Source organism: Monopterus albus, unplaced genomic scaffold (assembly GCF_001952655.1).
Source record: "Monopterus albus unplaced genomic scaffold, M_albus_1.0 scaffold27.1, whole genome shotgun sequence".
In the NCBI taxonomy this organism is placed as follows: domain Eukaryota; kingdom Metazoa; phylum Chordata; class Actinopteri; order Synbranchiformes; family Synbranchidae; genus Monopterus; species Monopterus albus.
Window position 1 is genome coordinate 189,514 of NW_018127907.1, and position 25,323 is coordinate 214,836.

The 25,323-nt window shown below is 40.7% G+C and overlaps 3 protein-coding genes across 14 annotated transcripts in view; 2 read left to right on the forward strand and 1 right to left on the reverse strand.

Annotated features, from left to right (window-relative positions):
• The window catches only part of zc4h2 (zinc finger, C4H2 domain containing), a 13,516-nt gene extending 5,751 nt beyond the window's left edge, over positions 1 to 7,765 (forward strand). Inside the window, exons 4-5 of the mRNA XM_020595386.1 lie at positions 6,541 to 6,703; positions 7,064 to 7,765. Of these exons, the coding sequence (XP_020451042.1) occupies positions 6,541 to 6,703; positions 7,064 to 7,177 (277 nt within the window). The 3' untranslated portion in view covers positions 7,178 to 7,765. The remainder of the gene's footprint in view (positions 1 to 6,540; positions 6,704 to 7,063) is intronic.
• Positions 7,766 to 10,766: 3,001 nt separating this feature from the next.
• On the forward strand, positions 10,767 to 13,061 carry asb12a (ankyrin repeat and SOCS box-containing 12a). Its single transcript, XM_020595553.1, has 3 exons — positions 10,767 to 11,304; positions 12,182 to 12,707; positions 12,806 to 13,061. Exons 1-3 carry the CDS (start codon positions 11,044 to 11,046, stop codon positions 12,949 to 12,951), a joined length of 933 nt encoding a protein of 310 aa, XP_020451209.1. The 5' UTR covers positions 10,767 to 11,043; the 3' UTR covers positions 12,952 to 13,061.
• A 3,858-nt stretch (positions 13,062 to 16,919) lies between these two features.
• The window catches only part of LOC109957513 (rho guanine nucleotide exchange factor 9), a 47,053-nt gene continuing 38,649 nt past the window's right edge, over positions 16,920 to 25,323 (reverse strand). For 9 of the 12 annotated variants that reach the window (XM_020595432.1, XM_020595434.1, XM_020595429.1 and 6 more), the window contains 4 exons: positions 25,090 to 25,221; positions 21,803 to 22,046; positions 21,383 to 21,451; positions 16,920 to 18,137 (listed from right to left, as the gene is read on the reverse strand). In XM_020595432.1, the coding sequence (XP_020451088.1) occupies positions 17,962 to 18,137; positions 21,383 to 21,451; positions 21,803 to 22,046; positions 25,090 to 25,221 (621 nt within the window). In that variant the 3' untranslated portion in view covers positions 16,920 to 17,961. Of the gene's footprint in view, positions 18,138 to 19,025; positions 19,094 to 21,359; positions 21,452 to 21,802; positions 22,047 to 25,089; positions 25,222 to 25,323 lie in introns of all 12 variants that reach the window. The other 3 variants (XR_002274564.1, XM_020595431.1, XM_020595433.1) reach the window with 3 other exon arrangements.

Genomic DNA, 25,323 nt, shown 5'->3' on the forward strand with positions numbered 1-25,323 from the left:
TTTTCAGCATCCCTTTGAGACAGGATGCTCCTGATTTTTGCAATATTGCGCAGGTGAAAGAAGGCAGTTCTAGTGACTTGGTTTATGTGTGATTTAAAGGACATATTCTGATCAACGATGACTCCAAGGTTCCTCACAGTAGTACTGGAGGCAAGGGCTATGTCATCTAGAGTAACTATATGATTAGACAGCAGATTTCTAAGGTTTCCAGGCCCAAGCACAATAACTTCAGTTTTGTCAGAGTTTAGAAGTAAGAAGTTGCAGGTCATCCAGGCCTTTATGTCTTTAAGACATGCTTGAAGTTTGACCAGCTGATCTGATTCATTTGGCTTCATAGATAAATATAACTGAGTATCATCTGCATAGCAATGGAAATTTATGTTGTGCTTCCTGATAATATTGCCTAAAGGGATCATGTATAAAGTGAAGAGAATTGGGCCTAACACAGAGCCCTGTGGAACGCCGTGACTAACTTCAGTTTGTGTGGAACATTCGTCATTAACATGAACAAATTGAAATCTTTCTGATAAATAAGATTTGAACCAACTTAGCGCAGTTCCTTTAATCCCAATAACATGTTCAAGTCTCTGCAGTAAGATGCTGTGATCAGTGGTGTCAAAAGCAGTACTGAGATCTAAGAGGACAAGTATGGAGACAAGTCCTTTGTCCGAGGTTAGGAGAGTGTGGGAAGAGCTCGCTCTCAAAGCCTTTGTCCAAGGACTCTGTCCAGAGAGATTCAGAGAACACAACCGCCTCTGCACACCAGCTACCCCGGTGGCTGAAGTGGAGCAGGTTGAGCATGTGCTAGCCAGAGGGTTTTCTACACTACCAGGCACAGCCAGGGGCTCATCCATGCCTACACTGCTTTCCCAGGCAGTGTCCACTGAGAGCACGTGGGCCAGCAAGGGCTCATATGAGAGGAGCTATGGAAGGAAGAAGCTCTGGTGCAGTCAGTGTGCTGAGGATTGAGACACTGCCACATGACAGGCAGCAGCCCCGCAGAACGTTTCTACTGCCAGCAGAGTTGAGGGTGCCAGATCAGCTCGGAGGGGGCTGACCCAGCAGCAGGACCAGGTGGGGGTACTGATGGATGCAGGGCCTCACCAGACGTGGGCCCATGATGCGGAGCGGACCCTGTGTTGTACTGAAAAGACTGTTGGATGCGGCGTACAGGGTGAGACTGAGTAAGCAGAAGCGGGTGGTGCTGCACGGGGAAATGCTTGCACTATACTGGCCTGTGGCTTCATGTAAGGAGTGAGAGTCAGAGAATAGGGACCAGCCACAAGCTCCAGATCCTTCTCCACCAGCTGCCCAGGAGAGACCAGAGTGTATTCAGTGCCAGTGCAGGCTTCCCCAACATATAAGAGACTTTTCTATGACTTTGGTTACTGAAGCCAGTTAACCCGCCAGGCGGGGGTTGTGTAGCATTGGGGGCAGAGAAGTAATTGGTACAGTCCCACAGAGTGCCTTAGGGGGGAACCACCTGGCCACATCCCCAATAATGCCCCTCTGGGCAGGATGTATGTAGTTTGGGGTTGGAAGGATTGTTGTGGCAGTGTTCAGTGTGTGCTGTGTGGTTGCTCTGTGTTCCCTGGGTGTCAATAAAAGAGGAAAAGACAGGCTCTGGTCTCCCAACCCTTCTACCCAGCAACATTATAATATGTTGCTTGATACAGCCCTGCGATGGATTGGCGACCTGTCCAGGGTGTACCCCGCCTTCGCCCGATTGCCAGCTGGGATTGGCTCCAGCTGGGATTGGCTCCAGCCCTCCCGTGACCCCGTTCAGGGACTAAGCGGTAGAAAATGAATGAATGAATGAATGAATGAATGCTTGATACAGTTTACAGTGAGTTTACAACCATGTTCTGTGCTATCTCAAGGTTTCATAAAATTTTCTTAACATAGATGTTTATAGCCGATTGACACACACTGTTCATCAGAAAACATCAAAAATAATTTTGACTAAATATTAATCAGTCTTTCCCACAGAATTACATTCTAATTGTGGCAGTATCTTAGGGGTGGAGGTGCCATGCTTTTTACAATTTTTATCTTTTTCATTAAATATAGTAATGCTGTTGTGCTATTGATCTGACCTGTCCCTTCTGCATTAGCTCTCCCATAGCAGCAGCATGTTGGCTGCTGCTCTCCTCCTACATCTCTCTCTTCCTGACCCTGTCTGGCTGCTTCAGCAGCGCTGGTTTAAACCAATAAATATTCAAAATGAATCAATTGGATCACTAGTCACACTGTTTGGGCTGAGCAGCTTGTCCCATGTGTGTTTCTTGATATTCCCCTGGACTAAGGGGTCAAACATTCAGTGTCAGAGTTTATGAACTAGCATTAACTTTATCCACTTGCAGAGCAGTCCATACCCAATACAGCTAGCTTAGCTAGCATTACTAGCTTGCTAATAATATACTAGAAGAGCTGGATCTCTGTGATTGACAGCTTTATGTTAAAAAAACAAACATTGAGAGGAGGAGCTGTTCACAGATGGATTGTTGCCATGGTTGTTATGAGTTTGTGTTTGCGTGTGAGAGAAACAGGGCAGGGCACAAAGGGAATGAGCAAATACATGCCCTATACATGGCACTACTTTGAAATAAGATTTAATGTATTTTAAATTAATATGTGGTTGTCAGTGTTGATATTGTGGCGGCTCACAACAAATACATCTACGTGTGGGAAACAACTGACTAACAAATACATCTGGGAATCCAGTCAAACGCTATGGTTACTGCTAATGTTATGCAAAGCACTAGCATTACACAACCCTCATGTTAGACCCAAATTAAAATCATTAATTCAGTACAAAGGTAAAAACATGACCATGCTAGGTTGCTAATGTTACCAAGCAAACATGTTACCTTTAGATACTAACGCATCCATAAGGAAGAAGACCACATCCTAATTTAATATGAGTCCTTTGACTGGCAAAGGCAAGAGAATCTTGTTTTTAGTGAAAAGGGAAAGTGGAAAAAATATAGCAGCTAGCAGTCACCACTCAGGTATATTTGAGCAGCGGGCCTCAATGAGTGATTGCAGCAACAGATGGCATTTCAGTGTGAACCAGCGTAGTGTTACAGAACAGAATGCGATGTACTGTATATAGGACCGTGTACAAACATTAAAAACGAATTGTACAGATTGAAATTGTGTTCTGTGCCAAGGTCAAAGTTAATCAGGCTTACAGAAAAACTTAATGATTTAGCTAATTTTATACAAAGAAAATTGTTCAGTGGTCCAAGAATGGAGCCTTGTGGCACATCGCAAGAAAACAGTGTTTTTTAGAAAATTAACTCGTTCACAGAATGTTGGAATCCCTGCCCGGTTAAAGACTGCCATTCTGTACAGTCCTTCTAATACTGAACAGAGACTGATATGTTTCAGTCTATTAATAAGAACACTTCAGTTTACTACTGTATCATATTCTAAACTATAAACTGTATCATATTCAGACACAACCAAACAGACGACACAGAGCAATCTTTTACATACTGTAAAAGGAAGTCGACCATCGCACAGAGAAATAGTCCTGATGTAACTCACTGGATTTTGATGAGGACAGGAAGTATCACTAAGGAAAGTAGGGCAGGAAATCCTAGAGCAGATGCCCTCAGCTGAGAAGGTTGGAATTGTTTAGCTGTTGATACTTGAGAAGACAAGGATGCCAGTAAGGTTGAGAAAATAGCCAGTAGTATTAAATAGAAGTGTTAGAATATGCTTCTAAGTTCTGAAAAATATTTTGTTTGCTTAACATGTTCAAGGTTTTTAAAGTTATGGTGCACCAGTTTGGTACTTTTTGTGTGATTAAAGTTTGCTTTATTTACACACAGAATAGGGTAGAAAAACAATAGAAACACCTGTCAGCATAATGCAGTGCAGTTCAACAACAACACATTTGATCTAGTTATCTAGATTGTCCGGCTTGAGAAACTGACAAAAATGCTCTTGCAAAGTATGTCTGTTTTCAAGCTTTATAAAGTCCCTGTTAACCACAACATACAGTAGGCACATCAAGAAGAGTTGGCTGTCAGAGTCCTGGCTGCAAAGACTGTAGTCCTGAGGAACAAATGGTGCTAGAATATCAAAGTGAGGCTGATTCCAGTGTTGGACTAGGAGGAAGTTCCCATGTCAAAGTGTTAGCTTTATTAATGTCGTCATACACATTTTGCTGTATATTGTAGGAACATGCAAAAGCTGTTTAGACACGACTGGCTTTTTTATGATCGGGGGTAGGTACGACTGGCTTTTTTATGATCGGGGGTATTTAATAGGCCCAAGGATCATGTTTATCTTTTCATTGGAACAGCTGTAGAGAAGTACTTTTTAAAATCAGAGATTGCCTTTTATTGTTCAGACCCAGTTTGGCAGTAATGATTGCGACAATTGCTGATCTAGTCTCTCACTCAAAGGAAAGGCTGCTGAGATGTGGCATTTATGTTCGTGTTACGGAACTTAGAAAAATAATTGTAATTTTCATTTTGGTTGGTTAGGAGAATTAATGTACTGCAAGTTGAAAATTTCTTCACATATAACGAGCTTCTTGTTGGACTGCTGCTGCTCTGCACGCTGACATCAATGTTGCCTTACTGGCTTCTCATTTTGGCCGTGTGCTGTGTGGAAACTCAAATGACGAGTTCAATTTTGACCAGGTGGTTTTCCTTCTTCGTGGTGTGCTCCTTGGTGTTCCCTGTATTTATGAGATAATGTGGATTATCACTGTTGTTCTTAAGTAGTTTTTCTTGGAAGGAAGAACCCATTGCATATTTTTAATAGTGCCTGAGGTGATATTAAAGCTATCACTCTTGCGTCTTGCTGCCAACAAAGTAATGTTAGAGTCATTTTACTTAATAGTCATATTGCCTACTGTAATTGTATTACAAGATGTGATAGAGCAGCCTTGGAGAAAATTAAATCACACCTTGCAGGCCTGTAGAGCGTTAGACACATTTTACTTTGTGACAGTGATATATCAGCAAAAACTGTGCATGCTACACCTCAGTAATAGTGGGGAAAAAAAATTTCAACAGAAACACCTCTTCTGAAAACAAGAATGAAATGTGTATTAACTCTGGATTATTGTAGCATGTTTTTAATGTGTGGCTTGAAAATACTACATGCTTTAATGTGTGGTGCTGTGGTGGATCACAGTGACAGGAAATGTAACCCATTAAATTTGTTCTGTGGGTGCTCTGCTCTATTACAAAACTATTTCGAGAGAGACCAGAGAGTGTAATGAAATGGGATATCACTTTTTTTTTTTTTTTGGAACATGGGCCAGCCAGGCATAAAGTCCAAGGCCAGATTTTCTTTCCCAGCCCTCCCCAGCCCACACACAGACATACTCACTTCTATGCAGATAAACACTATCAGTCACAATGACTATACCTTTGCTTAGAGTTATACATAAAAAGAGGACGTGATCCTGACTATAATGTTCTCCAATTTAAGCAGACCTGGGCATATTACAACCTGTAGGCCAGATGCGGCCCATTGACAAGTCTCATCTGGCCTGTGAGCTAAAAACAATTTCAACTGAAAATTTAGCTGGTTATCTTTGGTTAACATCCTACAAAATTCCATAAACCATCTCTCCCTGAAATGAATTCTGTGGCTTTTATTTTGAAGTGGAGGAATACACAGCGCACAACTGAAAGCATAATTTGAGTCTGACATCTCTGTGACATTTGAACATGCACTAGAAAGACTGGTTAGCAAGGATCTAAGTGCTATGCTGCCGACAAAATGAGCAGCAAAAAGAGAAAGGCTGCAGGATGTTTAACAACGTGTGGACTTCTAAATATTTTTTCACCGAAGCAGCCGGTAAAGCAGTGTACTTAATTTGCATGGAGCATATTGCCATTCTTAAAGTACGCATTTCTGTTACAATGTTGACTTATGCACTTGTTCAAGCACAGTGATTTAAATATAAATAGGTAATTGTAACATTTGAGAGCCAACAGATATAATCTGTGCCTCTGTGTTAAGCAAGATACATGAATGATCTGGGTAAATAAAATCATTCTTGAAATGAATTATTTTGTTCAGAAAATGTTTTTTATAAAATGAGTGAATTGGAAAGTTATTCTTTGTGTTAAAAATCCAACTACACTTAAAGTCCAGTAACTGACTTTGGAAGGGTAACTATATCTCTGTAGCAAATGCATTCATACATGCATTCGCTTCACATTTTTATTTGTAGAAAAATATATTTACCTGAATGAGTATGTTGGTATCAGATTGCTTAATGTTTTTTATAAGCACAAATTACACATGGTACCTAATCTCCCATTACAAAGCACTCAAAAGCTTTTTTCCATGGGTGTGGTTCCTGGTGCTGTGGCAGATTTCTGATGTGGTTCTCTCTGTGGAAAAATATTGCCCAACCCTGAATTTAATTCTCCTTTGTGTTTGGTTTTTTTTTTATCTCTTAGTGTAGATGGGATAGTCTCACCTGTAATGTGATTCGTAAGGTCAGAATAAGATTCACAGCTAAACAGGTCTCTCTCTCTCTCTCTCTCCGTCTCTTAATAGTTACTTTGAGAAGCAGAAAGCAGAATGGCAGAAGGAGCCGCATGAGCCTGCCATCCCAGAGTCGCTCGCTGCTGCTGCAGCAGCAGCACAGCAGCTCCAGGTGTCCAGGAAGCAAGATGCTCGCCAGACAGCTACCTTCAGGCAGCAACCCCCACCTATGAAGGTAATGGCCCCTGATGACCTGAAACAGCTGTAAAAAATGTCATCTTATGAAGTTTGAGTAGCGAGTGGCGTGTCTGGCGTAATACAAGAACAGTCATTTTCATTTAAGGCGTAAAATGCAGTTAATTAGGCTGCATTATGGATTGTTTATTAATAATGAAAAAACACTTTCCAGGATTTAATTGGCTCTTAATTATGCCATGTATGGAGAAAATTGTAAGAAAACAAACCACCCTAAATTTAAATGAATGAAATATTACTCTTTGCTAGATACCACCAAAGTTGCCTGATTGTTTCTAAAAGACAACAAGAATGACATGATGTGAAGTAACTGCTCTGAAACATATCTCCCTCTCTCCAGGCCTGTCTGTCCTGCCACCAGCAGATTCATCGTAACGCTCCCATTTGCCCACTGTGCAAGGCCAAGAGCCGCTCACGCAACCCAAAGAAGCCCAAGAGGAAGCCAGATGAGTAGCTGCTCATCCACCTTCATCTTCAGTAGGGTTTCAAGGGAACTGGTCCAATACACTGACTGAAGATCAGCCACGTACATCATATATGGCTGAAGTAACAGATCAGTGCTTCAGGACAATTGCCTCATTCAGTCCTCTCTTTACCACCTTGTCTTAGTAACCTGACAACTGATGATCTGATAATGTCATTCTGTTCTATGTTTTTATCGGTGCTTTGGATGTGTTTATATGTAGTTGTATAACTTCCTTTGTCTTTGTAGTATCATTAGCCCCTAAACATTGTAACTGCAGTAATGCAAAAACTAACTTGATAAAGTGTCCAAATAAATTTGTTTATTTTGCTATTTGTTTATTGCCTTAGATATTGTACTGTAATTCCTAAATTTCTGCATTGCATGCATGCTTCCATGGCTATCTGTTATGTATTATTTGTGCCAATGTAAAATCAAATAGATTTAAACAAAACACAATGTTGTTTTAATGTTTACAGTGTTAAAGTGACCACAAACTGGACAAAAAAAAAGTCATACATTTGCTCTGAATAGTGTTGTGTTAAAACTTTAATATAGTAATAAATGGCTGTTTTATAATAACCTTGTTATGTTCCTTTTTATGCTCAAAACACAAGCTACGTGTTTGTTTCTGATACTGGAAGAAAGTAAACCCAGCTGTAGCTGAGCAGGATAACCAAGGAACATTTACTGGGTGGGTTTGGCTTATGTGTGAAACAGGTAGGAATATATTTGACTTCACCACAACATTTCCCATTATGTCTGCAGCTATCCGTCTGGAAAAGGACAGCGAGGTCTTACTAAATGGGTTCCCGTAGCGTTTTTGTCAGGGTAACCCCTTATTACATCTGTTGCCAGGGCAACTCCACGTTCCTTAGTGGTTGCTAAGGCAACTCCAGGTTGCCGTGACCCGCATATTTCTACCAAGTAGTTCCTCCCCAATCCAGTTAGGGGCATTGGAGAACTGGGAAATTTTACACAAACTCCCCAAACATGTACAATCATATAAACAATGAGTCTGGGTTGTGATCAGACATACATATTATTTTGACAGCGTTGGTCTGTCTTTAACGTCACCTAATCCGTAGTTCAAGTTTGTGTTTAGTCTACTCTTCGCTGACTGGAACTGCAGTTGTGTCTTCTTCCTGATAAAAGTTTTCAAGGCCAGAGAAGCCGTTTCTGACACACACATAGCGCAGACAGCGGGATCATGAAGCTCCACCTCTGCAGCCTGCCACAAAAAGATAAAGCATCAGACAGAGTAAACAGGTCACACGGTGAAACATGGTTCATATAAGGTCGGATCCTGACCCGTCCCATTTCCTCGGTGACAGTTTTGAACCTCAGTCTTGAGATGAGAGCGAGGAGGACGGGCTGAACTTGAAAACCTTGGCACACAACATCGAGGGAGGTCTGGCTTCTCTCGCGGTTTGATGGAATGAGGATGCATCCTATTTGATCTCTTAAGTCTCTCGCTGCTGCACCTTGTCTTTCAGGTTCGGTCCTCTCCCTCCCCTTGCCTTCTTTGCGTTCGTGTCTCCGCCCCTCTTCCACTTCGGAGAAAACCGTGCGCTGCAGTTTGTTTTGCACACGTACAATCATTGCTCTGCAGTAGTTACGCAGAGCTTCCTCCTCGTCCATTTGTACACATTACAGCACCCGTGCAACGCAGTTTTAGAAGTGTCTCATATGATAACAGATGATATTACACCACATTTCGTTCAGCTATATAGTTGCACGTTGCAAAACAAACAGAAATTTGTTTAAAAGAAGGATTTTTTTATTACAAAGATCTATTGGACAAAAAAATAAAATAAAATGATTCATAACTAGAAACAAAGGTCAGTGAAAAAATAGCTTCCCCCTTCCGGCAGCGCACGTCTTCTTCTTTTAGCGTTGGCTACAGCTGCACTTTCTGTATCATTCGCGCCATCTGGTGGTCAACGAGGAGCACCTGACGGGAGCCACATGGACACAGTTTGTTTTTAAAATGAAATTCAATACATTTATTGTCACCAAATTTGTCTGTTCATTAATTATAAGACCACTTTAATATAAAAAAACTTGTCATTTTAAAAGCGTTATCATTTTTTTTCACTATTATCAACTGCAGTATAGCAAATAAAACAATGCAAATTTGATAACCCTTTTGATAGCAACAATATAATAAAATTGGTAATGTGTTGGCTTTGCATTAACTGGGTGTGATATAATAAGTTAATATTTAGTGCTACTTTGTTTGGAATGTATCATTAATAATAATAATATGACGATGATGATGATGAAGAGCAAATGTCAAAGATGTGGTTTAAATTAATTACATTTATTTTGTCATAGTAATAATAATAATAATAATTGCAATTTACTATAAATGCAAAGTAGCTTTAACACCATGAATAAATAATTCTTATTGGACTTTTTCAAAACAGATATTTGTTATGTCATAGCAGAAAAAGCACAGAATAATAATAAGCACACAATAAAAATGAATGATGGCTGAATTCACTGTAGCTGCTTTGGTGTCATGGTCCTGGTGTTGTTTATGCTGGCTCGCTGCCACACTGCCACTGTTGATGACAAGTCAAAATGTCTGCTGTAAAATAAGGCCTACTGTCTTACAATTGCTTATTTCTCTTATTTTGTCTCTATTCTTGGGTTACGTTTCAGGACATTTGCACTAAAACCTAACCTGGTTATTCAAATGTAATAGTTTCATGTCTTTGGGCTGAAATAAATGTACTTCTATATCACCAAGAATCCGGACTCTTGTGTCATCTGTTGAAAGAATGCAATGTGTCACTGCCTCCCTTCTAAACGCGGGGCAGTGTGAAGACATATGAGGGTCTGGCAGAGGAACAGCAGGCTGGTTGCTTCTGTCAAGCTGACAGTTGACTCTTATGGCAGCTTTGGTGTGAATTAGGGAAATGGGGCATACACCACAGACTAAGTACAGTGTCTTTCTCAGATTTTTTGTATCATATTGGGAAATAAATGCAGTTATGAACTGTTGTATATTGAATACTTACTGTACTAGCTTGACCAGCTGAAAGCGCTGGTGAAGAATTCTAACATGCTTAACATAGATGTCTTGGTTTCCTTTTGTTTTTATTCACGACACAGGGAAAGGCAAAGCCACACTCACCAATCACTAACTGAGTGTCACAAGTCACCTTTCTAATTATAAACCTGAACCTCGACTCTCCAAGAATGGAAGTTTAGCCAGGGCCATCTGTGGCCTAAAATTAGCCCCCACCCCCTAGAAAACAGCTCCGGCCCCTTTGTCAGATAATACACAAACACAAGAACACGTACACACACACAAAACTGCACTGAACTTTTCACAACTCCTGTGGAAGCATCACACACTTCTTAGTCAACCCTTCTTTCTTCCACGTAACTTACAACAGACGTTTGAAAGGTCTTCCCTCCTAATATTTTTGGAAACATCGCAAGCAATGAGTGTCTTCTTACAGTAAGTTCAGACACAAACTTTGATCAAATTCTGTGGATCTTCAGGGGCAAAACATTAATTTTTAATGCCAATATGCACATTACATCTACTCTGTCTATGTAGGTTGTATTAATGTGATTTGGTTTATACACAGTAATTGTAACATGTAAAAAAACAGTATTGTCTTAAGGTAGTACTCTATGTCATGTTAAAAAGTGTTATTCTTTTATTACATGTAGAAGCTTGTTTTGCTGAAATAGAAATTGTGCCCATCCCAAAATGACAAGAGTGTGTGAGCTGTGTATGTGTTTGGACGTATTTTCATCTTTCTCTTCTTTAACAGATGAAAGGACTTTGACTTACACTAGCCTGGAGTTACATTATTGTTCTGTGCCAAGCTACCAACATGAGTTTGATGGACATTTCTAAGATCTTCTCCCTGGTGCAGTGTTCTGAAGAGGATGAGGACAACCAGCAGAGTCAGAACTTGAACGACGCCGTGAGCAGCAACGATGTGACTCTTCTGTCTGAGCTTCTGTCTCATGAGAGTTACAGGAGGTCAATCAATGCTCGGAGTGGGTGGGGGATCCCGGTCACCCCCTTGCGCACTGCTGCTGCTCTGGGACACCTGAAGTGCCTGGAGTTGCTGTTGGAGCATGGAGCAGAGGTGAGGTACAAAGAGAGCATTTTGTTGTACAATTTTCAGATACGGATGATGAGATGGGTTTTTAAGAGTGGGTGTGGAGAGTGGGGTGGGACACTACTGCTGTGCCTGCTGGTGGGTGTAGTGGACATACAGTATAGTAAGTATTCTATTTCATTACTGACATTATAGAGCAAACTGCACTCAGCCATCACGCATTTAATTTAAAAGCCAACAAAGGTTCCTACACTGGTCCTGCAGGACTTCTTCACATAGTAAAAGTAAGAAATGAAAGGTGAGATTTTCATTTAACACTGGGCATTATAGCTATACTAAAGAATAATTTCATATAAACAGTCAATAAAAGGAATATGTGAATGAAAGAAGTCTCTTAGTGACAAGCCAACACAAATTTTTAACCAACTCTGCATTTTGTATCAGTTATACCATTTAATATTTTTTACAGAAGCTTTTTGTTTTGGTTATCCTTTCAGACTTCATCACTGTCATAAGCACCAGGCTGTTCTCAGCAAAAAAAAAAAAAAAAAAGCTCTGACAAGTCCAATGTATGCCAAGTGACAGTTACTGTATCAAAGACAGATGGGCAAAGTTAGCGATGAGCTAGGGATGCTAATTTAGCATCTCAAAAATCTATGGAAGTGCAAACAGATCTAAAAGGAGGGCAAATATTGAATTTAAATAAGGTAATAAAGTTTCTATAAGGAAGTGTGTGGAACAAAAATGATAATATGATACTGCAATGATTTTGATCCTTTGTTTAAACTGGACATTGTCAGTCTGATAATGTAATGTGTATAGTAGTGCGGTGTTAAATGAGTCAGGAGTGTCAGGATTGTGTTTCCAGTTGTTAAAGCCTGTTGTTGTACTGTTATGGTTCCAGATTGATAGCCTGGATGTGAAGGCTCAGACGCCTCTGTTCTCAGCTGTCAGTGGGAAACATCTGGATTGTGTGGTTGCTCTGCTGAAGGCTGGAGCCGATCCTAATGGCAGCCAGTACAACAATTGTTGTCCGGTGCTGCTTGCTGTCCTGGAAGGCCAGGCAGATGTGCTCCAAGAGCTGCTACGTTTTGGAGCTGAGGTGGATGTCAGACCCAAACTCCCATACTGGGCCACCCATCCCACAGCCTGCAGGGGCCCCCTTTATATGTCAGCTGTTTATGGACACCTTGACTGCTTTAAACTACTCCTTCTCTATGGAGCCAACCCCAACTTCAACTGCTCAGAAAAGATGCTGGCCAAAGTAAAGCAGCCAAAAACAGCTCTGGAAGTGTGTCTCCATTATGGGTGTGGGAAGGAGTACATCCAGCTTCTCATAGACTTTGGGGCAGATGTGTATCTGCCTAAACTTACAGTTGACAAAACAACAGAGCAGAATGAAGCTCTGGCTCTGCTGCTCAAAGAGAGAGGTGAGCCACCAATTATAGTAAATTCTGTGAGCATTATTGTGTGGAATGTCTCAAGATGCTGATGCTAACTGCCCCTTATTTTTCTGTTTCTTCTTCAGTTTGTCCCAAAACACTGATGTCACAGAGTCGACTGGCAATTCGAAGATACATCCCCGTAGCTAATAAGCAGCTGGCCATTGAAAGTTTGGACATTCCTCTGATGTTGAGGAACTACTTGAATCATGACACCTCTGAAGTCATATGAAGTTCACATTAGCATCAGCAAATACAGTATGGTCAATGACATTTTTATTTTCTTACCTCGTTGCTTTACACTCATGACTGGTCTGGAAAATGAGCTGGACATACCGTATTTTCTCACAAGATTGAAGGGCTCCATGTTGGAAAACCCGCTGTTGTCCTTGGGTAGTGTAACACCTTGTTTGACCACTAGAGACCACAGTAACACTGCATATAGTCTTTGTCCTGTAACTGTTTCATTGTCTATGCTGTTAATGCCCATAGCTCCGTCCTTTTCACAGGTATGTTTACACAATCAAATATAGTCTCACTTCAGTTATTTTGACATACAGACACAACTGGACAAACACACAAAACACACACAAACACTGTCTGCAGCACACCAGGGTGTCTTAGATCTTGCCTGAAAAACAGTCTCGCATCTGTGGACTTCAAAACATCAGGAAGTGCAGCTATCAGCCCAAACTTCAGCACTGCCAGCCAGGAAGAACCCATTTGCATAAGCCTCATTAATTATTGAATACAATATAGTTTTATTTGCAGGCTACAGTTTGTGATTGAAAGTTTGCTGAGCGGCTTGTTTGTATACCAGCCTGATGATGTTCTTATCTAATCTCACGCTGTTAATTTTAAGCTTGACCTTTCATTTGTAACGTGTCCAGGGGTTAATCTGTCAGATGTTAGGAATGGACCCAACAAACAGGAAATGATGTCACACTGCAGGAAACCCAGCACAATGCTCCCACTCACGCTTTGACGCCCCGACACGCAGTTTCTGTAGAGGTTTTATTTTCAACAAAAGTACAGCTATATCAGATATGGATGTATTTTTTTACAGCGAAATACAACATATTCCCAGTGCTTCTGATTACATCAAAACATATAATGTACATACAGTCGACATCTCCACTCTCCCATTCACAGTTTCTGGATTGAATAGGCATTATTTTTCAGGCTTTTCATTTTTACAACAAATAATCAAACTCAAAGGCCAGCAAGAAAGAAAATGACATGTTTGGATATGGTGACAAATAATATAGATACTATGAGTGAATTTGTCTGTGATGGGCAATAATCCAGACCTCATAGATGATAATATACAATGAACAGATTCCAAAAGTGGGGTGTGAGTCTTCTGTTTACTTTGTCTTCACTGAACACCACATTGACATATGGCTCATTGAAGACCCTGGCTAACATATCCAACTACGAGAAGTTCCTACTGAGGATGCTGCTATGCTAAATGTGACTGAACCTAGTTACTGGCTCATGTACACCCTGGACTAAAAAGGATAACTGAAATATGATGCATTCAATTGGCAGTCTGCTAACTTGGCTGTCTTGATTTCTGACTATAAAATATAAACTGCACAGAAGGCTGCCCTCTCAGCTCCCAGAATAGGGCCAAACTGGTAATTATATAAGAAAAATCAAACCAATATATACATCCATGTAACAATGTGCCTAAAATGGTACTATTTTAATACTGTATTCAATAAATACAAGTGAGGAATTGATCTGCGCTGTCAAATCAAAGAATCATTTCTTAAGCTGAAACAAGAGCATGGTATGAATTGCAGTGCAATACTCTGTGCGTATTTTGAGGATTAGGTTTATTTTTAGCTCATCCCGAGAGGTTTCGCATTTATTCAGCTCTTCTGCTTGAAAACAGACTCATACACAAACACCTATGATCAGTGCTAACTCCTATTTGGTTCCTGGTGTCAGAAAAATGATACCCGTTTAGCCTCAGCAGTTAATGGAATTCCAAATAATAATAATAACCAGCAATCTGGACCATGAAAGTGTAGACTGGTGATAAAGAGAAGAAAATCAAAGTTTAAAATAATGTTACAGTTAAGAGTACCCATTATATGTGGGCAAAGAGCGCATCAGTGCCTTTCATTTCACCTATCAACAGTTCAGTCTTTGATTTAACATGAGGAAAAGAGCTTCCCCTCTACTTGATAATAAATAAAAGCAGAAGCTACAACCTGTAATGTAAAGTGAGCAGGAGACAGGTAGATAGAAAACAGGTGGTATGGGTTCACAAATGAATGGTTCCATTGTTGTAAAAAAAAAAAAAATCCCATTGGAAGTGAAATAAAACTAAACAATCTGTTAAGAGTTGTCTTAAGTCTCATGCAAAATATTAGATGCCACAAGCATGCATTTACCTGGTACTGAGGTCTACCGCACGCTAGAACTGGAACAACATTCGTCTCCAACGCAAAATACCAATATCCAAATATATGATCTGTACTTTTTACAGTATTTACAGTGTGTAGCTGACAAAGATAAAATAGATGATTCATCTTTTGATTCACTGTTAATATAATCTGAAATGTGAAACCTAGTTTGACTAATGAAAATCTGTTTTCCACTATATATTCAAATTAAATCATCTTTCAGCATGTTAAATAGATAACAATAATGGAATTCTATGTAGTTTCTAAATGTCTGAAATTAGAATTAACTTCTTTTTGTGCAATAAAATTACCACTATGCAAGAGTGATATCATATAATAAGGTGTTTTATGTGTTTCAGTCAGACAGCACAGTATTGACTTATATAGAAACGGCCTGACCTTTGAGTTTCTTTCCGAGTGGATCTCGCGCACTTAGGAATGAGGACTTCCCAGTGTCTACGAGAGAGAAAGGGAGAAAGAGACAGAGAGATGCAAGTCCCACACAGAAGGGAGAATATATGACTAATTCAAATCTGCCTGTGAAACTAAATAGATAATCACTAGTGGAATGCTGGAAGGCACTGTTAGATAGCATCTCTCTTCTCCGCAGCAGAACGGGCCGGCAAATGCATGAGATTATGTGTCTGTGTGTTTGCCTACGTGCTTGCGTCTCCACGTTGGTACTGGTGGTGGCAGTGGAGCGGGGAGGTGGGGGATGGGGTTGTGGGTGTAGCACGGGACCTGAGGTTATCATGGCCTGGGAACCATATCTTTATGCTGTACCAGACGAGGGAATTATCTTCCAAAACAATCTCACCGGGAGCCATCTCTACAGACACCAGCAGCCAACTCACCCATTTCTCAACTTTCTTTACTGAAACAAAACATAAATTACACAACATACAAAGCAATTCTAAGGTCTTTTTTCTCAATAGGTTATGAGGCCTGTAAAGAGGCAAACGAATGACATAGAACAATATATAACTCTTTCATATCATGATGTAGTGAATAGTGGAGATATATAATGATAAATCACATTGCACAAGTTGTCATATTGTATATGTACTGTCAATCAGATGAAATAATAAAACACAAGATGTACTTCTGTATCTGAGGTCAAAATATGATCACAAACCATGGACAGATGTTTCACTTACATTCCAACTGTAGAAAAGAATACACCTTCATGATGCGTGTAAATTCGAAGTTTCTCCTCAGTAGATCTTCTCCTGCCTAGCGCCTCTGTGGCAGGCTCTCTCTCACAGCAGCTTCGGGGACTATGTTGATTAAACGGATCAATCTGATCAGTCCTTTGTAAAATCTCTTTTTAACGGTGCCAGAGCTAACTGCCAGAACATGGATCAGATCTGAAAAACGACGTGACGGGGCGGGGTGCCAAGATTTGAAGCTGCAGTCTGTAGCGATGCATGAATCTGTCAGAAGACACCTGCATGCTACTGATTAAATTCACCTCTCTGCTTCCCGGTGGTATTGGCTAACACTTCTGCAGTCTACTTTCTTGGTGTACTCAGAATCACAACAAACAGAAACAGCTGTCTTGTCAATTGACAGTTTTTGCCATTTTTTGTGATAATTTCCTCTTTCTACTCAATAAATAAATAAAGGTACTCCTCAGACAGAATAGATGCTGTGCTTTGTACAGTGTCAGCAATACAAAATAGAGTCAAATGAGATTTTTTTTTTTACAACTGACATGAAAAAGATATTTTACTTTAAACCTTGGCCAATGCATCAACTTCACTTTCAGCTCTCAGTGGATTCAGCACAGTGCTACAGGGGTGGTCTCATGGGAGAGCGGTGGGGGAGGGCCTCTCACACAAGGCAGGTGGAGCGTAGTCTGCCTATCTCCTGCTCCCAGCTGTGTCATCTGAGCGGCGAGCTCTCCGTCAAATGCAACCCACAGCCCCACGGAGTGATCGGATATGAATACCCTGTCAGAAGTGGTTGGTGAAAGGATGTAAATAATCTATTGATGTTCCGACTATTGATTTGTTCCTTGACACATCATATCATTTCCAATGGCAGGTTTCAAAAAGAATGAACCTCTTTCCTCTGAGAGCCACTGACTCACAGAGGCTGAGCAGGTGGGTTGAACGATAGAGAGGACAAGAAGGTGATGCAGAGCGGGAAGGTAAACAGTTTGAAGAGAGGACTACTGTAGGCAGGCAGCCGGAGAGAGTTTGGAGCGTTGAGAGAGGGAAGGAGATCCAGACGCCAGACATCAGTAGAGCAGAGACAACTTGATCGGTCTGCGATCAGCGGCGGGATGGAGGTAACTCAAAGGTGGCGCCGACAGTCAAGCTTCACAGCCAGTGGCTGAGGCACGTCATTACGCAATCTCACATTCAGAAGAATGCAGTAAGCAATCTCACATAGCAGCACAGCAAGATCTCAGCTTTCAGACAGAGTCATACTACTAGGAATGACTTGGTTTGGCCTCGTTTCTTTCTAGATGATTCAAAATTAAATAATATAACAATCTCAATAAGGACACTCAGATGGTGTGAATATGCAGAATCCGAGGGAAGAGTTCAATGGAGATGACTCAGCTGGAGAAGTATAACTAAGAATGTTACCAACGTATGTGAATTGTAAAGTTTATTTTCTCTCACTTTTTCAAATCCAAGTCTTCAGTCCTCTTGCCGCTTCCATTCAAACTCTGTATTAACACTGTTCCTTAACTTTCGAGTCTCTTGTGTCTTTAGATGTGTTTACGAATTTTTCTTCATCACGGGACACGTGATTATTCAGTGTTTAGTGCTTCTAAGAAAAATATCTGGTCCTTTAGAAGAGTCTGTGTATCTTTATTTCTTAAATGGAGCTAATCTACTAAAATTCTGCCAGAATGGAGCCTGGCCTCTTTTGGATTGACTGAATTCAAAAACCTCTCCTTGTGCCATGTCCTCCGTTACCTCATACTGACCCCCGCTGATAGGGTCCTGGGGGGGCGGGTATGAGGGGGGCGTGCACCTGTTTACACCTAGGAAAGCAGGTGCAAAAAGAGCAAGAAAGAGGGTGTAAGGGAAGGGGAGCAAGGAGGTGGTGCAGGGCACAGAGCAAAAGAGGAAAAGAAGGGAGATGGATAGCAGAAAAGAAACACTGTCAGTATTGCATTTGAAACAGACACAACAACACAACATCAAGTCATGCTTCCACAAAAAACAGGTGCATAGACATACAAAATGAGTCTTCATTGCTCACATTCCTGCATATTAAACCTGAGATATGATAATGGTATGATCATATGATGACAGCTGAATTAGGAAGAAGTGGAATTCAGCTCTAGCAACGACACAAGGGAGACTAAAGATGCAGTTCAATCAAACCCTGCAGCCAGCAAACAAGAGAACCAACAGATTACATCTGATACAATGATGGAACCAGGCATTTGAACACCGTTGTTCATGTTTGTTGACCGGACATTTGATTGAACAGCACCCTTGACACTTGAGAACACAAAGGTGGCAGAATTAGAGCCAACAGAAAGTGGTTAATATGCATTTAACTACAATCTACAATGTCATTTATCTACAGTCTACAAGCATCACAGGTATGCTACTGTAATAAAAAATCAATAAATATTCAAGAGATGAAATATTCAAAAGTTGCCATGGCATCTTAGAAAAAAGAAACAGTGTCTTTCATTGGGGAAATTTGGCCAAACACTGTTATAGACGTTAGGAGGGTTCAATCTATTTGTGTTACTGAGACCTGTTTATCTTGGACAGTCAAGATAATGCTTGTAAACAGATTGGACAGTGACTGCATGCTCCAAAGCCAGCGTTGATCACAACACCTCCCAATGCTGCTTAGCAGTTGCCATGGCATCTTATTGTGCTAGCTCTATGGAAAACTCTAATGTATATACCTTTATCATTTTCAAACCATGTCCATACAACATGGCCCTCTTTCTCAAGATGAAATCTATAAATGAATCTGAAATTCAAGAGAGTACTTCACCTTGTGCCAGCCATGTACACATACAGCACTTAGAAACACACCACATTTACTTCTGACAGACATCTACAGGGATCCTAACATCAGAGAGAACATTCCAGCACTTGTCATTGGTACATTAATACCTTAATGGATGGTCATGCTCGTTGTGAGACTGGCAGTAACAAAAACATCAGTAATGATAAATGTACAACATCTAGTCTAGCACTAGAATGGCTAAACCTGAAAGGATGATACCCGCAGTCTGAACATGTGGGTCCTCTGTCGTCGATGCTTTATCACAGACTAGCATCTTCAAGAACTTGTTTGACGTGTTTTTCTTTAAGTGAGATAGAGTTAATGCTGCTGCTATTGTATTCTGACATACAGTACTGCAAAAGTCTTAGGCCACCATTAATGTAGCTGGGTTCATTTAGCCAGGTTGTAGTGATAATTTGGAAACCCTTTAATTTACAGGCCATTAACTATGTAGTAATATGAAGAAACTGCTAGGAAATAGTCAGGAAAAATGATGTAGGTACCTGGCTATGTCACAGGAACACACACCTGTTATTATACCAATAAATTACAACAGAATTACTGATCAAACCTCCTTATTCTGCTTTAATTATGTGGTACTTCCAAGTAATTTCCAGTCATTCATAAACAACTACTTATGACGTTATTTTTCCTGGCTATTTCCTAGCAATTTCTTTATATTACCACATAGTTAACTGACTGTAAATTAAGGTTACTGATAATCTATATTTATTCCTCAGTGTCTCTATCAAAATACAAACAGAAAATACAGGAAATATGCACACAATATTCAAAGACATCCTCTTCTGAACAAAGTGGCTTCTACAGTCCAAAGTCAGTATTTAGTGTGTCCTCCCTTCGCACTTAGCACAGCTTGAATTCTTTTGGGGAGACTGTTGAGGTCTTGAAACCATGGCAGACCCTCCACCATGTTTCACTGAAGGCTGTAAGCTCATTCCGTCACTTCCCTCCAACTCTTCTTCTCACATACTGATGGACCTGAACACTTCAAACTTTGATTCATCACTCCATAAAACTCTTTTTCACTGAGCTTCACTCCAGTCTTTGTGAGTATTTGAGTATCTCAGCCTTTTCTCCCCGTCCCGCTTCTGAAAAAGGAGTTTCTTGGCTGCTGTCCTTCCACAAAGGCCATTTCTGATCGAGCTTCTTTGGACTTCGGAAGGGCCAACCTGGCATCCAGATGAAGGTACAGGATGCTGAGCCAGGCACCTGCTGGATTTCCTCTGGTCTCTCAAAGAAGAAACTCTGAGAAACGTCTCATCAGACAGTTTTCATGGTCTTCCACTCCTGTTTTTGTCCCTGACCTCTCCAGATTCTTCATATTTGCTTAGAACAGCTTGAATACCACATTTGGAGTATCCAGTTTGTTTGCTGATTTTTTTCTGACGTTTGTGTTTTTCAATACTGTGTACATAGTTCCTATATTTTCTAATTGTATTCGGATAAATAAAAATATGCAGTCATCAAAACATAGCTAAAACAACAAATCTAATGGTGTTATATCTAATTCTTTTGCACAGTACTGCATGTTGTACTACAGCAAAACAGAGTATGTTAAATTTAAAAAGTAAGACAAAATAACTGATGTTTCTCCTGAATTCAAAATGTCACATTGCTCCTCTGTGCCAGATTACACAATGCACTTGTGCTACAATTTAGATTCTGTAATAAAACACAACAACAACAATAATAATAACTATAAACCACTTGAACACATCAGAAATAAAGCCAAAAGGGTAAATTTCTTTAGGGTTTGCTTTGACAATCTGAGTGTAAATGCAGGCGAAAGAAGCAAAAGGCACCTCAGTAAAAGAAAAACATGTAAACAGCTGTCTGAGGTATTACATCATTTCAAGACAAGTGTGACATAAGACCCACATGTCACGAACACCGGTGTCACCCTTTTAACTCAATAATTCATGCAAACAGCCCTCTGTCTTTTCATTGATGCTTAACAGCTGCTTTACAACTTATATCAAGTCATCCTAGTGTGTGTGTGCTGACAGGCATTTAATGCAAAGGAAAAAGTGATAATAGTGAGACATGACTTTTCTAGCTTGCTTAGGACAGGGCTAGGCTAGATCTATTCATAAACAAAGTATGCGTGTTTAAAAAAAAGGTGCATAAAGTTAAACACAAAAAAGGAAAGAGTAAACAGCGATGAGAAGACAGAGCACGCCAGCGAGGGAAAAAAAAGGGAAATCACCTGACATCTTCTTGTTGCCTCACCTTTCTGTTTGGTCACCTTTCTCACTGTCATGGCCGCCTGCCGCTTCTGATATTCTGAGATCTCAAAACCTAAACAACAATGTTTTATGTTGTATAAATGTTGTACACAGGGTCTGTACGTCATGTGAAAAAGGAGCTCAAGCTTTGCAAAATAAAGTCACGACAAAGCACAAAAATCTAAATAATACGTTGTGTCCTAAGATGTACATTCATCAGTTTGAGCGTGACCCAGCCAGTCAGGGCTAACTGACTGTCAAACTCACTTGATGTACATTATGTAGGGAAGCCTGTGTCATGTGCTAAAATGTCACCTTGTAGTGTGCTGCAGCAAATACAGCATAGGTAACTGAAGCTCCAGTGCCTAGTTTGAATGAAACAAATCCTTCCAAACAGCAACGTGCAGAGAGGTGTGCGACTAACCGATTTTCTCATCCTCCTGCACCATCTTCCTCTCCTCGTGGAAGGCCCTGAGCCAGCGGATCTTCTCCTCCGGCTTCTTGGCCAGGAAGATGTGGATCTCCTCGCTGTCTTTGTTGCACAATTTGAAGGCGTTCTTCACACTGACGTTGAAGTCATCGTCACGCCCGTCTATAGCGTCCCGCACCTCGTAGCGATCCATGTCGATGCGGCCTTTATAGTACAGGATGTCCCGTCGTATCAGATCCTGGAGAAGAGGAGGAGAAGATGTCTATTAATGTGTGTGTGTGTGTGTGTGTGTGTGTGTGTGCAAGCGCTGATGAAATGTAGAGGTGTTAACACACATTCTGCCCTTGGTATCCAGAGAGCCTATGCAACACTTTCCATCTGCTGCCTGAGCATACAAGCATCTTCCATACGAGTTTTTCAGTAAATCTGCTGCTCGCTTGGTATCACAAAAAAAAAACAAAAAAAACAGTGGCCTTTGCAACAAAACTACACCAGTACAATCTAATATGCAACAACTTTACAGTAACCCATGACTTTGTGAAGTTAATAATGCACACTATTCGTTGCCAGTTTCTGTCAGAACAGTGTTGATTCTGTTCTTGTAATTTCCAACCTGTGCTTTGTGGTTCTGTTGTACCAGACTGCTATGTGTCACAACGCGTTTCTGCTACTGTGTTCCCTGGATGCAGTCAGTGTAAAAGATATATTTGCCAAAAACCAAAACAAAAAAAACAGTGGCCTTTGCAACAAAACTGATGAAATGTAGAGGTGTTAACACACATTCTGCCCTTGGTATCCAGAGAGCCTATGCAACACTTTCCATCTGCTGCCTGAGCATACAAGCATCTTCCATACGAGTTTTTCAGTAAATCTGCTGCTCGCTTGGTATCACAAAAAAAAAACAAAAAAAACAGTGGCCTTTGCAACAAAACTACACCAGTACAATCTAATATGCAACAACTTTACAGTAACCCATGACTTTGTGAAGTTAATGCACACTATTTGTTGCCAGTTTCTGTCAGAACAGTGTTGATTCTGTTCTTGTAATTTCCAACCTGTGCTTTGTGGTTCTGTTGTACCAGACTGCTATGTGTCACAACGCGTTTCTGCTACTGTGTTCCCTGGATGCAGTCAGTGTAAAAGATATATTTGCCAAAAACCAGCAATACAGTATATTACAATGTCTCAGCACAGAACAACATGTGACTTTAGACTTATTACTAAATGGTGTCAGCCTAATGGCAGACATGTTCTTCTGCTCCTTATAGGCCATTTTCATATTTCTCAGCCCAAACTGAATTCAAGTGGATTGCCTCATGTGAAAGCAGTGAAGTGGTCATTTTGTGAAGTTCATCTTATTTGTCTAATTTTTTTTTGCATCATTTCTGATTCTGATTTCTGATTCTGCTGCTGCAGCCTCATAAAATATGCAACAAACAAAGAAAAAGATTCTGTTTAAAAGGACTCTGCAGGGTTCACCAAGTTAAGCTTCTGATTTATTATAACCTAAAAAGAAAAAAGAGTGATGGAAACCCAGTAGGGATGTACCAGTAGTTGGGCTCATTATTACACAATATCACATTTTTTAAGTGCCTCCCAGCAACATATAATATTCTTTTTCAAATGATTAATTCACTTAAGTTCATTTAATCCATCCATCCATTATTTATACTGCTGATCCTGAAGAGGGTCACGAGGGGGCTGGAGCTAATCCCAGCTGACACTGGACAAGAGGTGGGGTACACCCTGGACAGGTTGCCAGTCTGTCACAGGGCTGACACTTAGAAACAGACAACCACTTACACCCACGCTCACTCCTACACCCACGCTCACTCCTACAATTTAGAGTCACCAATCAACCTAAGCTGCATGTCTTTGGACTGTGGGAGGAAGCCGGAGCACCCGGAGAGAACCCACGCAGGCACACGGAGAACATGCAGACTCAAGGTTATTTCAGTTTTTCCTAAAATTCCAACCTCCTCATTACAAGTCCACGAGCTTCCTTGCTACTGTAGCTAGAAGCAGTGACACTGTTTTCTGCAGGTCTGATGGTGCTGAGTGAAACTCCACAAAAAAGATTAAGACTTTTCAAGACCCGCAGATACCTTGATTTGTTATAATGTAAGACAAAAACAGCAGCAAATTCTCAGACTGAAAAAGCTGGAACCAGAGAATGTTTGTTGAGTAATCCATCATCAGAACAACTGCCAAATAATTTTATCCCCGTTGACTAACTGATGAATGGACTAATCGTTTCAAGCTCTACAGCACATCAAGCACAAATAAGCTTAACCAGTGTAACTTTGGTTCTTGCAGGAGCAACATGGCCATACAGAACAACCCTTATCATGACCATTTCGACAAGACCAAATAGCATCCAGGCTCACCATAAGGTCAAGGAGGGCATACATAAAAAAAGGAGCTGGAATCTTTAAATAAGCATGTAGAGACAAATCTGCATCCATTTACTGATAAGGAAGAGATGAGAGGAAAAGATGGAAGGCTACATGCAGTGTGCAACAAGCACACCCTGAGGGCTGCCATTACACACACTGTGCTGAGGATACCAGAGAAGGAAGAACAAAAACTCAGATTTATAATTTAGTGTCTTGGAGTTGACTTTATTTAATGGAGAAGAATGACTAACACAGGCAGTGATCTGCAGACACACTGGGGTTCAGTTCTAGTGCCAGAGGTCTGATCAACTGTGATGGGGGGGTGCGGGTGGTACAGAGGGAAGGATAAAAAACTGAATGACAATTTACTATATGTCTTTCTTTTTCTGTGTTTGTATGTGCAATGTGTGAACACTTATATGTGTGTGTGTGTGTGTGTGTGTGTGTATGTGTGTGTGTGTGTGTGTGTGAGATGATGCAGTTCTTCAGCCTTTGCGTGTGTTTGTGTGCAAGTGTCTGCCTGCGTTTGTGTGTATCTCTGTGTGCATCTATTGTTGGGTTTAGCCGAGCGTGAACATCCGTCTGACAGGAAAGCACAGCCTTGGTGCATTAGAGCTTAAACTACCACGGCTCCATTTTGTGAAAGGTACAGAAGATTTGAACACTTCTTCACTGAAGGCTGGTGCATCTCCTACAGCATTATGTAACATATTTGCAGTTCCTCAAGAAGTTACATTGTCTTCAAGCATCCCTGTCACCATCCATGTGATGCACAACTTTCAAGAACACAAAATGAGGGTGTGTTTTAACTTGTCAGCTTGTTTTCAGCCAACAAAGTCCTCACACAAAAAGAAGAAGGAGAACAATGAGAGAAAGATAGTGTACCTTCTTACAGAGGACCAGCTGGTGATCAAAGAGGAAGAAGACTCGCTGCTGGCTGCGTCCATACGGCTGATAGATCCATGACAACTCCCCAGTGTAGATGAGCTCTGAGCTCCTGTCCAATATATCATCCCCCTACACACACAAACACATAGTTTGATTTGATTTGATTTATTCTTTCAAGCGTGTAAAGACAGTTGATATGTCAACACACATAATTTTACACATATCCAACAA